Raw genomic sequence first — 15,065 nt, 5'->3', positions numbered from 1 at the left:
GCAAGGTTTATCCTGCCGTAGACTGGATTTTCAAAGTACGTTTTGGGATTTGTCATCACCTATGATGACAGGAGGACATTTGACAGGAGGGCATTTAGGGAAGGTCTGTGGGTGGGTTGAATCTGAAAATAAGTTAAAATGATCAGTCCAGATAAACAAGATGTGGTTTATCCATGCAACGTTATATCTTGTCTATTCCGTTTTTCTGGACAGAACTGTACAATGCATATTTTTATTTTATTTTATTTATTTATTTTTTAAAAAGATTTTTATTTATTTATTTGACAGAGAGAGATGACAAGCAGGCAGAGAGGCAGGCAGAGAGAGAGAGGAGGAAGCAGGCTCCCTGCTGAGCAGAGAGCCCGATGCGGGGCTCAATCCCAGGACCCTGAGATCATAACCTGAGCCGAAGGCAGCGGCTTAACCCACTGAGCCACCCAGGCGCCCCATGTACAATGCATATTTTTAAACCATAAGTTTGTATTGATATTTTCAATTTGACTTTAACATTGCAATATCCCAGCCCAATGTATTGTAATTGAGCACACCTCTTCTTAATCTTGATTCTTAACGTAATGCAACAGGAAGGTATTTGTTTGCAAATGCAGTTGATATAGCTTTCGATTTTGCCCCATTATAGTAGCATTGGTCTTTTCTGATGAATGCCATAAAGGGTATCCCTACTGATTTTTGTCTCTATGGAAGTATTGTGAGGGACCTCTGTACAGTATTGCTGCCACAGTCATTCATCTCAAAGATGAAACACAGAGGAGTTTGGTTTGTGCACGTGAGTGCAAGCGGACACGTGGCTGTGCACGCAGACATACACACGCCATCCCTGGCCAAGACTGAGCTAAACCAGCTTGAAACAATTGGATCCATTTCCATTGATTTCATTTTCAGTCTCTGTGTCCGGCAGGTGACATGTTGGGCATCACTGTGCAAGCTACTGCTCTGCTAGAGGGAGTTGTTTGGGTAGTACAGAAGCAGTCTTTATAAATAATATGGTCCGTTTGGACTGTAAAAAGCTGGCTTTAATTGAGTCTTGTTTTAAATGCCATTTTAAAACTCTAAATAGTTTAGCGGGTTGTATACTAATTATAAGTCTTGATTTCTAATATAGTATTAGGTAAACAAGTTTTAGCAGAAAGCAATATTTAAAATTGGAAAATGGTTAGCCTGATTATTAAAATTTTTAAATTGTACAAATAGGGTAATTGGTGGTGATCTTGTGCAAATATTTAGTGTAGCTATGGTAAACTCACGAGGTGAATGAGAAATGCTACAAAAATGTATTTTCGAATCAGATTTTTCTTTTTCTTTTTGGGGGGGCTTTTAAAGTTTTTATTTTAATTCCATTTAGTTAATGTGCTGTGTGATACTAGTTTCAAGAGTACAACATAGTGATTCAGCACTTCCACATATCGCCTGGTACTCATCATAATCTAATGGTAGTTTTAATAACAGCTTTATTGAGATATAATTCACATATCCCATAAATTCACCCCCTTAAAATGTACACTTTTAGTGTCTTCACAGAGTGTGGGGCCCTCACCACTGTCTAATTTTAGAACGTTTGTACCATCTCAGAAAGAAATCTTGTACCCATTAGCACTCATTCCTCATTTCTAATCAGGTTTTTAACTGAGAGTAAAGAACTGTTTTGAAGTATGTATAGGCGGGCGCCTGGGTGGCTCAGTCAGTGAAGCGTGAAGTGTCTGCCTTCGGCTCAGGTCATGATCCCAGGGTCCTGAGATTGAGCCCCACATCCCTCTCGCCCTGCTCCTCCCCCCTACTTGTGCTCGCTCTTGCTGTCTCTCTCTCTTAAATAAATAAATAAAATCTTTTTTAAAAGTACATATAAGTAATAAATGGTATTTCTTTTTCTGTAATAACCACAGAGAATAATTCTAAGAAAAGCTTTTTTTTTTTAAGATTTTATTTATTTATTTGGCAGAGAGAGAGAGAGAGAAATCACAAGTAGGTAGAGAGAGGGGAAAGCAGGCTCCTTGCTAAACAGAGAGCCCAATGTGAGGCTCAATCCCAGGACCCTGGGATCATGACCTGAGCCAAAGGCAGAGGCTCAACCCACTGAGCCACCCAGGTGCCCAAGGCAAAGCTTTTTGAATTATCACTATAACTAAATGCTCTGAGTAAATCTTGGTTAAATAGAGAAGGTTGTACTCCAGCTCACTGGCTATTCCTGTTATTTTTTTTTTTAGGGACAAGATCAAGACTAATAGAACTTTCTAGAGAACTGAATGCTCATATCCTCTCTGAGAAGAAAGATTATCTTCTGCAAGTCAACCAGAGAGAACTCCTTTCTCCTACCAACTCTGAGCAAGGCACTATAGTTACTCCAGTGCTTGAATGTGTAATTTCTCTATATGATCTGGACCTTTTCCACAAAAACCTTCCTGTAGCTGCTCCAGATCCGCACTAAAGTAGTAACCTGAACAATTTTTCCTAGTACATTGTTGTGGTTTGGTTGGCGCCTGTCGTAAGAGAGCTCAGGGCCTCGTTAGTGCTCTGATGCCCTCATACCTTCCTCCTCCTTGTCATAGAGTCGAATGTCTACATTCTCCCCAGGATTCTAAGCTTCTTCCTCATTCCAGATACAGCCAGTTTCTGCTGTTGCTCTTTGTGACCAAACACCATGGTTTTCCAAACCACCAACTAAGGCCTGGGTGATCTGGAAGCTGAAGACACCAGCAGAGTGTGTCTTGGTAATTCCGCCCTGAGGCCCTTCCTCTCCCATATGCGTCCTTTCTCACTCTGTGGTTTCAGCTTTTGCCTTCTTCCATCCGATCTGAGTGAGGTGCGGCTCCTTTCACCATAGCTCTTACTCTCCAATGCATTGATTTTATTTTAAAATTCATTTGTGTACTTCCATTCTGTCAATTAAAGCGTTCCAAAAGTCGTCTTGGGATTTTTCACTTAACCACTTGGTTTCAGAGATCTTAAGTGAAAAACTACCTTCCAGTCATTACTGAGTTTGTGAAAGTGGGAAGTGGAGTTTTTATGCTATGTGAAAATGCTGCCAGTCTACTTATTTTATTTTGTTCCTTTGTCGTTTTCTAAGGAATTGCAAGTCCCTGTGTGGTGCCACGTTAGTCATCATAAAATCAGCTTTTGAAGGGAAAAGGTCTTCCTTGTCGATTTTGAAAAATAATTTTCATAATTTTCATTTTTGTGAGTTGTTGGCCAGTTTTAGAACTGTCGATCTGATTTTCATACTCCTTTGCTTTTTTGCTGAAAGCAGGACTGGGCAGAGGCTTTGGGGTGAGGAAAGAGAAGCGAGGTTGTGTTGACCCTCAGCAATGGAAGCCGTCCAAGAGTCTGGATTAAAGGCACAATTTATACTGCTCCACAGGATGTGTTTCCCTTCACTGTCATTTTTCATATCATCTACTTTGGTTTCTGCCTTCTCTTGACGCCCATATAAATGCATCCATCCAATTTTTAAGTGTGGAGCACGCTGTTGGGAAAGTTAAGCTTTGTAAAGTATTCCCCTCCTTCAGTGCCTGGTGGCTCGGTGTGGTCGCTCCACTGGGGGTCCCCGCAGGGGGCCTTCCCAGGAAGATTTGTGCTTTGACCAGCTGCACGTGAGCCAGCAGCAGCTCTTTCTCCTCATTCCCCTGAGTCTGATTTTGTTTCATTTCATTATGTTCCCTGAGCTCATGGTCATTCCCTTCATCTTTAGACGGGTCCCATCTCTTCCATCCTCAGAAGGATCCCATCAGAGAACTCATCTAATCCATCAAAGAAGAGAAAGACAGATGGCCTCAGAGAGAGAGGGGACAGGATGTCCACATGGAAGCCTGCGAGCTGAAGGACTGAGTCGGTGTCTTCGGGATGGGGCTGTCTCATAGGATTGATTCCTTGTGTAAAAGATGTGAAAGTAATGACCCTTTCCATTTAAAGTCGCTGGCTTTCTTACCAACGTTGGATAGTATGTCATTATCTTACTAGGCTTCCATTCCTAAACATACACCTTTATACTTTCAGTAGGAAACAGCGTAGCGGGATGGAGGCCACAAATTCAGGCCTGCTCCCTCCTGCCTTGTTCTGGCAATGTTTTGCCGTGTGGTTGAGGAGATTGTTAGCCCCCCCCCCCCCCCCGACCCAAGCTCCGTGTAAGGCTTGAAGAAAGGAAGGAAGGGGTGGAAAAATCCTATCACATTCTTCCCTTCACAGGTCTTTTCAAAAGTAAAGGCTTCTTTCAGTGTTTTCATGACTTCATTGGTAGTCCTTTCACTACTGGACTCTGTGGCTCACTCCTACCCAGCTGCCCCAGTAGTCTTGGCGTTCCTGTCTGCTTTCTGCATTCAGAGTTGAACTCCGCTCCCAGAGCAACCATAAGAAGAGTTGCGGGAACATCTTGTGTTCTCACAGCTTAGTGGCCCACGCATTTGTTTCCTCTCTTGTTGCCTGTATGTGCTTTTCCGAACCCAGGTGCGCCCCTCTGGCTGTTTACTCGGGTTGTGGAAACAAATGGTCAAATTACTACATAGAGTTGGTAAAATAAATAGACATCGACCCTTTTTCAGCTAAATTCAATCAGTTCTCCCATTTCCTCTGTGTTTCTCTCTCATTTACTCAATTTTTAGTATTAAGGGACTGCAGCAACTGTTTGGACTAGTTCCTGGCACATAGTAGAGGCTTAATAAATAGTAGTTGAATCAAGAAATGAAAACTGACATTTACCTTGGGCGGGGGGCTATGTTTCCACGTTCTTAAATTATTTTTCTTTCCAAAGTAGAAACACTTCAAGTCAGGAGCTGTGGAAATACTGAATCTCCTATTAACAGGGCTGAGAAATGACTTCAAGATGTAGAGAAGGGAAAGGAAAGAAGTAAGGATGGACCCACAGGAACCATCTGGTTTTTTTTGTTTTGTTTTTGTTTTTGTTTTTTGGGTCTCTGAGTATCTGATTTTGGTTCTTTAGTACACTGTATTCTTTCCATCCAGTCAAGTGAGATGATTTTGCAGCCTTGCTTAGAGGTTCCAAAGAGCCTTCACAGAAAGCCTCCCGTCTGATCCTCAGTGTGCTGTGCGGTGGGCCATGTGAGTGTGGCCTCCGACCCTCACATGCGTTCCAAAGCAGTTCTTTGCTTTGCTGGGGTGAATGGAAGGACCCAAGTGAGTAGTTGGGTCGTCTTGTTCCTAGACCTGTGCTCTCAGTGGTGCAGCGGGTAACCAGCATCATTGCTTTTGAGGAATTTCTTGGGTATATTAACCCTCAAGGTTAAGATATAAGCCAAAATGTGTCTATAGGGCAAGAGAATTGCATTCAGGAGAGGTTTTCTTTTGTGTGTTTTCATTTTGGCATAGTTAGATAGAGGAGATAATCAAATGGATTTGGTAGCTTTTACCTAGAAAGACAGGCAACTTAGAAGGTATAGCTGTAGGTAATTACTAGAGTTATTTAGACTTAATTCTATGTTTCATTTAACTCCGTGTTCACTGCCAGCCCTTTCCTACAAAGACTCCACTTTCAGCTCTTGCTTTTATCCTTCAGTGGCCCGGATTACAGCTCCAGTTGGATTTTCTTCCATATTCACAAACACGCTACTCTTGCCATTCCTGATGAACAGTAACTGGGCTGCTTCTCAAAATTCTTGTCTCACATTCTTTCCCCCTCAATCCTGTGGATGCCTCGCTTTATTGTCTTCTAGTGTCTGGTGGTCCTGAGAAGCCTCAGTCCGGACAGGTTGTTCTTCACCATTTGTAGATGGCCTGCTTATTTGTACTGCATACTTGGGGCCTCTTGTTTATCCTCAAAGGTCATGACTTTGTTCAAGTCTGTGTCAGAACTGACAGTTGTCTGTTGGCTTTTTCTGGTCCATGATGAGCGGTGTGCACTGACATTCGGGCCTCACTGCGGGTCCTATCAGTTGGTTCTCTTCCTCAGAACTTGGTCCCTGTCTTGGTTCTGTGTCAGCTGGCCTTCACATTCTCTTCCCTTTGGTTGCTTTCATCCCCTTGTCTTTCTTGTTGCTGTGAGTTTTTTCCTATGGGGTCTGACCCTCCCGTGTCACTAACTCAGTGCTCCGCAGTGTGGATGGAAGGCCTAGCTGTTCATAGTGTGAGTTTCACTTCTGTTACGGTTTTATTTTTGATGTCTTTCTTTTCTTAGCTCTGCCAGCTTTTTTCTTTCATTATGTTGTCCTCTCTGACTCTTTGTTTCATTTCTTGGAAGGCTGAACTGTGTTGTCTACAATTTTTCCGGTTTCTGAAAGCATTGTTTCTAGAGCCTGCTTAGTTTGTCTTAGGCTTCCTTCCTTCCTTTTCTTTTGGTGGTTTTGCTCTTCTATTATTATACCAGTATCATGATGGTTTTTTCTGCTTATTATTTGTCTTTGCATGGAACCAGTCCTAGCTGCCCAAGAAGAGTGAGGGGAAACTCCTCGACTCCTCTTTTCTCAAGTGAGAAGCGTTTGAATGTTCGCCTTGGGACTTAAGCGATATTGCTGGGTTGTAAGGGTGAAGGCTGTTGTGTTTCAGTTGGGGAGCTGGGTATAGGGGCATGAGGAGTGAAACAAAGCCTCCTTGGGATATTTTGTCTTCCAAGTGCCTTCCGTGGGTGCTGCCAAGTCCTGGGGCCGCCAGGTCTCGCTGCAGGGAAAGGGAATCCTGCTTGAGTTTCCCCACTTCCACTAGGTGTCGCCCTAGCAGGAGTCTGGAGGCTTTGTATCTGGATTTGTGTGGTTGCCCCCCACCCCACCCCCCAGGTTCTCTTTATCTCCTGCACGCACAGATGCAGCACCCAATGTCTCACCCTCCCCTCCCAGGGGTGGTTGTGGAAATGAGCCTGCACAGCGTGCACAGGGCTTCTCCGGACTGCCGCCGGTCCTTGTTTCTCCAGGTTAACAGATGATTGGTCCAGTCCTTTGGCAACCTCTCCTGAACTGCCCAGCAACTGTGGTCAAATGCGAGAATGCTCCTCTGATTAGTCTCCCACTTCGTCGTATCTGTCAGACACTCCCCCTGGAGTCCTTGGTATGGGGTGGTGGCTTTTATTAGTTTCATAATGGACAGCTTCTTTTTCGGTTTTTGGATGTGTGTGTTGAAGGGCAGGAGCACTTATATAAACATGCATTTATTCTGCCATCTTTCCCCGGGGTCCAGGTGCATAAACATTGACTTTGAAGATAATGCCCTTCATGGTCATAATCTGAATGAAAGTAAACAGAAGAAACCAGTGTCGCTAGCAGGAAAGAACCATTAATAACTTAATCAATACAGAATTTTTGTTTGTTGTTCTGTGTGGAAAGATAACTTTTAACTCAGGTTCCTGTTCCATTGATTAGCGGTATCAGTACCTTCTGCTTTGAAAATAGAGGACGTCGTAATGAACTTAAGAAGTTATCAGCCACTGACAATTATTAATTAGTTAATTAAATATGATAGAGTATTTCAAACTAGCACCTAATCAGAGTTATCAACAGAAGTAGAAGCTATTTTCAATGAACAGGTTGCTAGTCCAGCTGTCTTATGGAGGGCATTGACCCCGGTGAGAGCGTGGTTGTGACGCAGATTTTCTTACCGGTCTTTTCATTTCAGTCCATTTGAAAATTTGGTTCATTGAGAAAGAGAGGAATGCAGTCCTCATCAGGATTATTTTTGTTATTCCCGAATATACTGTGAGATGGTGCATAGGTCTGGGGCCTACGCTAGAGACACACGAATTCATATTTCCAAAGTGCTTTTACAGGTGGACGTTGGGGTGGGGGGTTCGTGGGGCCGTTTGTCGGGTTGAAGTGTCCTTTCCTCAGCAGCCAGCATATTCCACCAGGCGGACTCTCCTCACCTTCAGAGGCCAGCGTAACGATCAGGGAGCATGAGTGACAGCCTCGCTCTAGGTACCACACTCCACCTCGCAGCGCTTTCCTTCCCCAGAAGTCAGGGTGCGAACTGGAGAACTGCATGCGGGTCCACGTGTCAGGGATGAGCGAAATGAAAGCGGTAGACGGAGGAGTCATGGAATAGGAAGCTGTGCTCGTTCCTCCATTTCAATAACGAGTGTCTGTGGTGCACTAGCAACTGTGTGGAATGCTGGGCATGTGGCAGGGATCAAGCAAACGGAAATCCCTGCCTCGCGACCGGTTCTTGTAGGGGAAACTGACAAGACACGAAACGAATGTTTCCGGTGCAGTGGAGAGAGAAGTAAAGTGAAACAGATCAGTACAATGGAGAAAATAAAGCCAGGACGGGGATACATGGGGCGAGCTGAGGGGCCCCAGGCTCTATAAATGTTATTCTCGTTGTGGATAGATGTGTTTCTTAGACGTGTTTCTTAGATGTGTTTCTTGGCGATTCCGGAGTTCTTTCCATTTTTGTATTTACCCCTGGGCATCGGGAGAGTCCCGTCTCATGCGCTTGGCTCTGAGCGCGGCTCCGCAGGGGACCCTGCCTGGGCGGGGGGTGAGGGGAAGCCGGCCTCTAGGTACGCGGAGCCCCAGGGCCTGTTGCCTCTCCTCATGGCGGGGGGACCCTGGTCAGGTGAGAGGAGCCGGCTCTCACTGTCCACGTTCATGTAATGGTGGGCGCTGCTGCTGCCTCATAACCAAAGCGCAGGGACAGGTTGCAGGGGTCTTTTTAGGACCTAAGAAATCATAATTTACTTACAACAGGGGGATGAGGCTGCTGGAGTTAAAATAGCAACTTGTCAAGAGGAGAGACCCTCTTTAGCACTTGGACACTGGTTTTAGAGGAGGAGGAAGGGATTGCCCAAGAAGGCTTCCCTCTCAAACCCTCAGGTTGGCATTAGCCATGGTCACCCCCAGAAATGCAGAGAAGAAAAATGACAGCAGTATCATGGTCACGGACACCTTAGAAACCTATTCCACTTTCTCGTCGGTTTCTAAAACAGGGACCCAAATTGCCCAATGCCGACGATGGGGTCCGTGTGGCGTCCGTGTGGTTGGGACAAGGGCTGCTCTTTGTGTCATGACACAGTGGCCTTCTGTGGTTTGAGAGGCAACAGCAGAGCCGCACCGGGTGCTCTCAGTTGTTGGCATCCACTGTGGCCCGTGGCCCCACGGTGGCAGGAGAGTAGAGTCGAGCCGAGGGACCGAGGGACCGGGACAGGAGCAGGAACTGAGGTGCATTTCATTGTTCTCCTGGGCAGGGCCAATTTTTCACCCTCTAAACTGTGTTATTTACATGTAAATAAAAGCAGCTTAGGGCCTCACTGCCAAAAGCACCCAACAAATCTCTGCTATGGTTTCTGGCCTGCATGGCAGCATGGGTGTCCTCGCAGCCCTATATATAAGCCAGAAGCCCATGCAACGCGGTGACTCCCTGGCTCTCCGGTCACCTCTACGGGGCAGTACGCCTCCTGCCTCCTGGCTGCAAGGGACACCCGCCCTTGCTGGAGCCTGCATAGCTCTCCAGAGCACCGGAGCTTCGTGCCTGGAGTCCCGTAGCCCAGTTTAGATTCTTGGGCTTGGTTTTTGTGGGGTGTTGGGAAAAGTTAGAGAACCAAGTAGTAGATTGGCGGTGATACTGGGTCCAGGAAGCTCACAGTGAGAAGAGTGTGAACTTAACCTGCAAAATATTTCTCTGTTCTATAAATCTCTCAGTGACATTTGGATTAATCAAGCATAATTAAATGTAGTTAGATTTTTGTCAGATTGTAGTTCAAAATAATACTCATCTATGGAGAGGGTAATATATTCTGTAGAAATTTTATTAAGCACTTTAGTTGAGCAAACACTAAAGAGAACAAAATCAGTCTCAGGAAGGTTAATTACTACAAAAACAGAAAGTATAGTAGATTATGTAAATCATTTTGATTTTGAATACCGTGGCTTGAGCTTTAATTTACATAGAGAGGTATTTTGGATTTGTTTTTCATACTTTCCAAAAGTACAGAATTGCAATTGCATTCTTTAAAAGTTCTAATCACTTTAGGTTTCCATTATGTTTGCCAAACTTTTTCGTGTTAGAGTTTCCAAAAGGGAGGAATTGGAACCACATTCTTTAAAATGCAGTTAATGATTTCAGTACTCCACAAAGTTTGTTTCAGCCGCAAGAACTGTGTTTTTATTTCTGAACCTTTAAAGAAGTGATCTTTTAAGAGAAGTCTGAGGGGACAGAATGGTTGTGAAAGCACCCTGCTGTGCCTGGCCTTTCAATAAATGAAAAGAAATTTTTTTAGAAAGGTAAAACATAAAGAGCTTAGGCTATTAAGATAAATCTTTTTATTTTAATAATTTCTTTCAAGGGAAGAAGTAGAGAAACCAAAATGACTTTAAATGTTATATTTTTTTGTACTCTGAGAATTCCATTTTTCACTATGCTTGCATGTCTCAGGGAATAGCCTTTCATAAGAATCCCTGTGCAAATCTCTGAAACTGTATCACAATGTATTCTGATTTGATAGTTCTCGTCTAAATTTCTAGAAATAGAATTTCAAAAGTATTGTCATCTCAGGAACACAAGATTACCCTAGAAACTTGAACCTCACCCTTATCACCACTCAGATTCTATGTGCTTTAGGCCTTTTCAGAGTAAATGACACCTAAATGTCCTTTGGTTCGTGGCTGTACGGAGGTGTCCATTCTACTTATCTGAGGTGTTCATAGAAAACCCCTGCAATTTGATTTTACTTGCTAAGTTTGCTTCTTGACTTTCCAGTTTTCTACTGGATTCTGTTTTCTCTTGGCATCAAATCCTTTGGAGATAATAAAGTATTATTTAAAAGAACATTCCATTAACTATTTCTAACTTTCGCCAGCCTAAAAGTGGCCTGCCAATGTGAATTCTGTGCATACCTTTTCCGAATGGGCCAAAATCGCACAAATGTCACGGAGCATATATACTGCAAGCAGTGTGTTGCCCCACGGTTAGCCAAGTATTAAGGAACATCCAGCTCCTGCTTGGGGCTGTTTCCCCAGCTCTCTAGTTCCTCTTTGCCTTCCAATCTGGTCAAAAATAGCAAGCTAAGAATGGAATGCCTATTACTGACAGAACTACTTAATGTTTTAAGATACTCTTACCTTGAGATTCTTTTGGAGAGAAAGGAAAAAGAATCCTAACATTCAATTCTGACTCTCTTTTGGCTCTTCATACATGCCAGACGTTAAAAAGACAATTACGAACATTCAGCCTGATTGGAAGTCAAAGGCATTCTCCATTTAGCCGCGCTAACATTGTGTCACCAGAAGCGTTTGTGAAAACAAGTAGGATGAGTAGAAGATTTCATACTACTGTTTATAGTAACATCCTGGTACCCCCTTTCTTCTAAATTCCATTTTATTACTGTCCTTTGAACTGTTAAAACCATGGGAAACCTCAAACAGTATTTTAAAGGGCACTATATTTATATGAAGAACTGGTGTATATGCCTTTATCTCAAAAATTGTTGAGGTTACTCTCCGACGTGTTTCATTAGAAGAAATGCTTGAGAATAATTCCAGCTAAAGCCTGTAACCGTGGGGGTCTGGAAACGCTGGAGACGGCCTGCCGCTGAAGAGGGATCGGGCTGAATGGTGGGCCTCACCGCCTTGCTCGCCGAGCGCTCTCAGGACCCAGAGTTGGCCTGGCTGGCGTAGCCACGACACAACAGAAAATAGAAGGGGCTGGACCAAGATCGCGTATCTGCTCCCTCTTACCTCGCCACTTCTAGAACTTTTATCAGGGAGAGCATCGCCTCAAGTCCCTTGGTATCTTGCCTTTCACTTTTCAAAGTTCCTCCTAGTGCTACCATGTGACTGTGACCCAGTAATTGTGCATATGCTTCAGATGATTCCTAAACCAAACCTAAATGTGTCTTGACTCTGAGTAGACAGCCAGGGCAAGGTCGACCTAGAAAATAGAAAGTATTGAGTATTTTAAAAATTGAAGTGGACTTCAGGGTTGGGGGGGCATCGCTTTCTAGTGCCCCCTCTGCTTCCATGATGCTCCTCGTTAGAGCGATCAGTCTCTTACGCTGCCGTGCGCTAGAGGCGAAAGCCACCCTCGGACCCAGACCTGGCTTTGCGCTTCAGCCCGTCCCCGGCAGCGCGACCCGCGCTTAACAGAGCGGAGCCCCCGGCTTGAGTGTTCTGACCAACCAGCATCAGCGTCTCTGCCGGGTTCCCTGGAGGTCAAGTCATTTGAGGTAACGGCTGCTTCATCTGTCGCTCTAAGTTCACGTCCACACAGAAGTACACAGGTGCTTGTAACCTAAATATTTTCCAGATTTAGCACCCGAGTTGCAACTACTTAAGATACGCTTGAACCAAATAAGTCATTGCAGGGTCCAGTATAGCATCATGAACATACCTAATGCTGCAATTAAATGTAAAGTTACTCGCTTGGCCGGTTTTTCATCATAACTCTTTGACGCACAAAAGTGGTGTCTACGCTGGGAATCATAGCTGATGTGACAAGAGAAGAATATTAAATGAAATAAAAGTTCAATACAGTCTTTGTATTTGTAAGTCCAAACCTGACCTGGTTCACTTTGTGCATCTGTCCCCCTTCGCCACAGTGGTAAATGTATGCGTGTGTCCAGTGTTCACGAGCTGCCTTGTGATTCATAGAGTGAAATCCAGCCCCCTCGTGTTCTGTGCTGTTCTGTGGCCTGGCTAGTACACTCTGCCATGAGTGAGGGATGCGTTTGGTTTGAGGTCATTTGCAGCCTCACATTCTGTGGAGAAATGTGTTCTGTTGTTGCAGTTGTCAGAAAAAACACAGCCAGAGAAGCGTATGGCTTGGCAAATGTTCCCCGTGAATTGCAGAGCTGTGCATGGTGTGTGTCATAGCCACGCTAGTCCCGGAGCACGTGGACAATTCTGTACCAACATCATCGAACAATAAAACGGTAGTTGTCATTCACTGTGTGTCTGTGTGGTCCTTTCCTGCGCTCTGAGCCTCATCTTCTACTCACATCCTGAAATTTATTAAGTGAGCAGCACCAGGCACCTTTCTAAGTTGCTGGGCATGGACAAGGATATTACTTGAGATCTTATGATCCATTGGAGTTGTATGTTGTTTGGATTCTTGGTAGCGGGGAACATCCAGTTGGCAAAACAAAGGCGCTGTTTAACAGTAAATAGTTTTAATGGTATTTTTCAAAATATCCATGGATCAGAGGAAGGGGACCATATATTGTCCACGCCGGGACAGTTTTGACATGAAAAGAGGATTGTTACTAATTATACTGCGAGGCATGTAAACAGGTATAAACCAGGGCTGTGCTGGGCAAATTGGGCCTCACTGGCCATTGACTGCCTACACCAGAATGACCAGTGCTGGTTAAATGCATATTCCTGGGCTCTCCCTCCACTCCATTCAGATCCTCTGGGCTGGGGGCTTCAGAATCTATATTTTAACAAATGTCATGGGAGAATTCTTCAAGAAGTCTGAGTTGGGAACGTTGCCATATGGAATACACAGAAGATAAGCAACTTGAAATTTGCAACTAAAGGGCTGTTGGTTCCATGGTGTCTTTTGAGGAACTGGGGGAGCACTGACACCAGGACCCAGGGCCTCCACAAAGACACGTGACAGAAGTGCACTTCTGGACTTGCTGAAGAACTAAGAGATGTGGTGGTGGTGTTATTTACCAGTGCGTCATTCTCTTAAGCAACATTCAATGGTGAATGGTCTTTTTAAAATTTGAGAGCAACATACCTGCTATCTTGTGTATTTATCGCTAAAAAACAGACCTAGAAAATTCAATGCAAGAAACTTGGGTTTGAATGGTTCCTGAGGCATGCCAATTTTAGGAAATCAGCACATCGGCCCTGACTCTGCTGTGGCTTGGTTTCCGTGTCTATAAAATTAGGGAGTTGGACTCAATGGTTCCAAAGTTCCTTCCAGGTCTGCTGTTTTATGGCACTCTTTAAAACCTAAAATAGGAAGCAGGTACTGATCACCGGCTTTCATGTTGTGATCTATTTTGCCCAAAGCACACAACAGCAGTGGCTCTTGAAAGTAACCGTAGCTTTTGTATTTTTCAAGAATCTCTCTGAATTTTACCAAAAGTCAGCCACTGTACTAACACATCCTTCGCAACTAGGAAATAGCGTTCTTCTCATAGCCACTCTGGCCCTGTTTTGAAATCACATGGCACGTATGGATTAGATTTACCAAGAGACTCTCCAACTGAATTATCTGTGGTTTTGGGAAGCCACTACAGTGCACTGCCCCCAGTGGGTGTTTTGACTTCCTTCTCACTCTCTTCGAGGTTTTCCAATGACGTAATGCATGTTTGCAAATGATTATCTGCTATTTTCAGATGTTCCCTTCGTGCTAACACATCAGTGGACTCTTGATAACATTAATAAATCATAAGGCATCATGTAGGAGGGATTGCCTCTGGGAAGGTTTCCTGTAGACCATTGTCCACCATGAGAACGCTGCGGTGATGGGACTGTTCTTTATCTGAGACCGTTGCCACTAGCCACCTGAGCACTAAAAATGTGGTTGGTTCCACTGAGGAACTGAATTTTCAAGATAAATTGTGTTCTAAATTTTTATTTTTTAAAAGATTTTATTCAGAGAAAGCATGTGGATGGGTGGGGGGAGGGGCAGAGGAAGAGCGAGAGAGAGAATAACTAACCGACTCAGCGTTGAGTACCGAGCCCAAGGTAGTCTGGATCCCAGGATCCTGAGATCAGAACCTGAGTTGAAATCAACTGTTAGACGCTCAACCGACTGAGCCACCCAGGCGCCCTGTATTAACCTAAATTTAAAAAGCCACAGCCACATGTAGCTAGTGGCTACTGTGTTGGACAGTGCAGCTATATAGCCATTACATGCTGTTGAATTTTGGGGTTAACATTGGGCACCCATTTTCACCAGTCATTGGGCTAGGAGCTTAACAGTATCTTTGGCATTTCTAAACGTTGGTCTTAAAATGAATCCTTTGCCCATTGCCCATTTCTGACACTTTTATCACCTTAGTAGTCTCTCTTTGGATAAGCAAATGATACTTAGACCTTTTCCTGTCATTTCTGTATGGTGGATCCGTTCCCATCTTTGTCGTACAAGCCATTGATCATCAACCTCTAAATCCAGTTGCTCTCTGAGATTCCCTTTGTTCCCCGAGTTGAAGTATTAAGTACAGC

The 15,065-nt window shown here is 44.2% G+C and overlaps 1 protein-coding gene across 1 annotated transcript in view; it reads left to right on the top strand.

The window, feature by feature from the left end:
• PDK3 (pyruvate dehydrogenase kinase 3) overlaps positions 1-12,828 on the top strand; it is a 79,735-nt gene extending 66,907 nt beyond the window's left edge. The window contains exon 12 of the mRNA XM_082716488.1: positions 2,223-12,828. Coding sequence (XP_082572614.1) covers positions 2,223-2,253 — 31 coding nt within the window. The 3' untranslated portion in view covers positions 2,254-12,828. The remainder of the gene's footprint in view (positions 1-2,222) is intronic.
• Positions 12,829-15,065: the final 2,237 nt, after the last annotated feature.

The sequence above is a fragment of the Mustela nivalis genome (genome assembly GCF_964662115.1).
Source record: "Mustela nivalis genome assembly, chromosome: X".
In the NCBI taxonomy this organism is placed as follows: domain Eukaryota; kingdom Metazoa; phylum Chordata; class Mammalia; order Carnivora; family Mustelidae; genus Mustela; species Mustela nivalis.
This window is presented reverse-complemented; position numbering and strand designations above follow the sequence as displayed.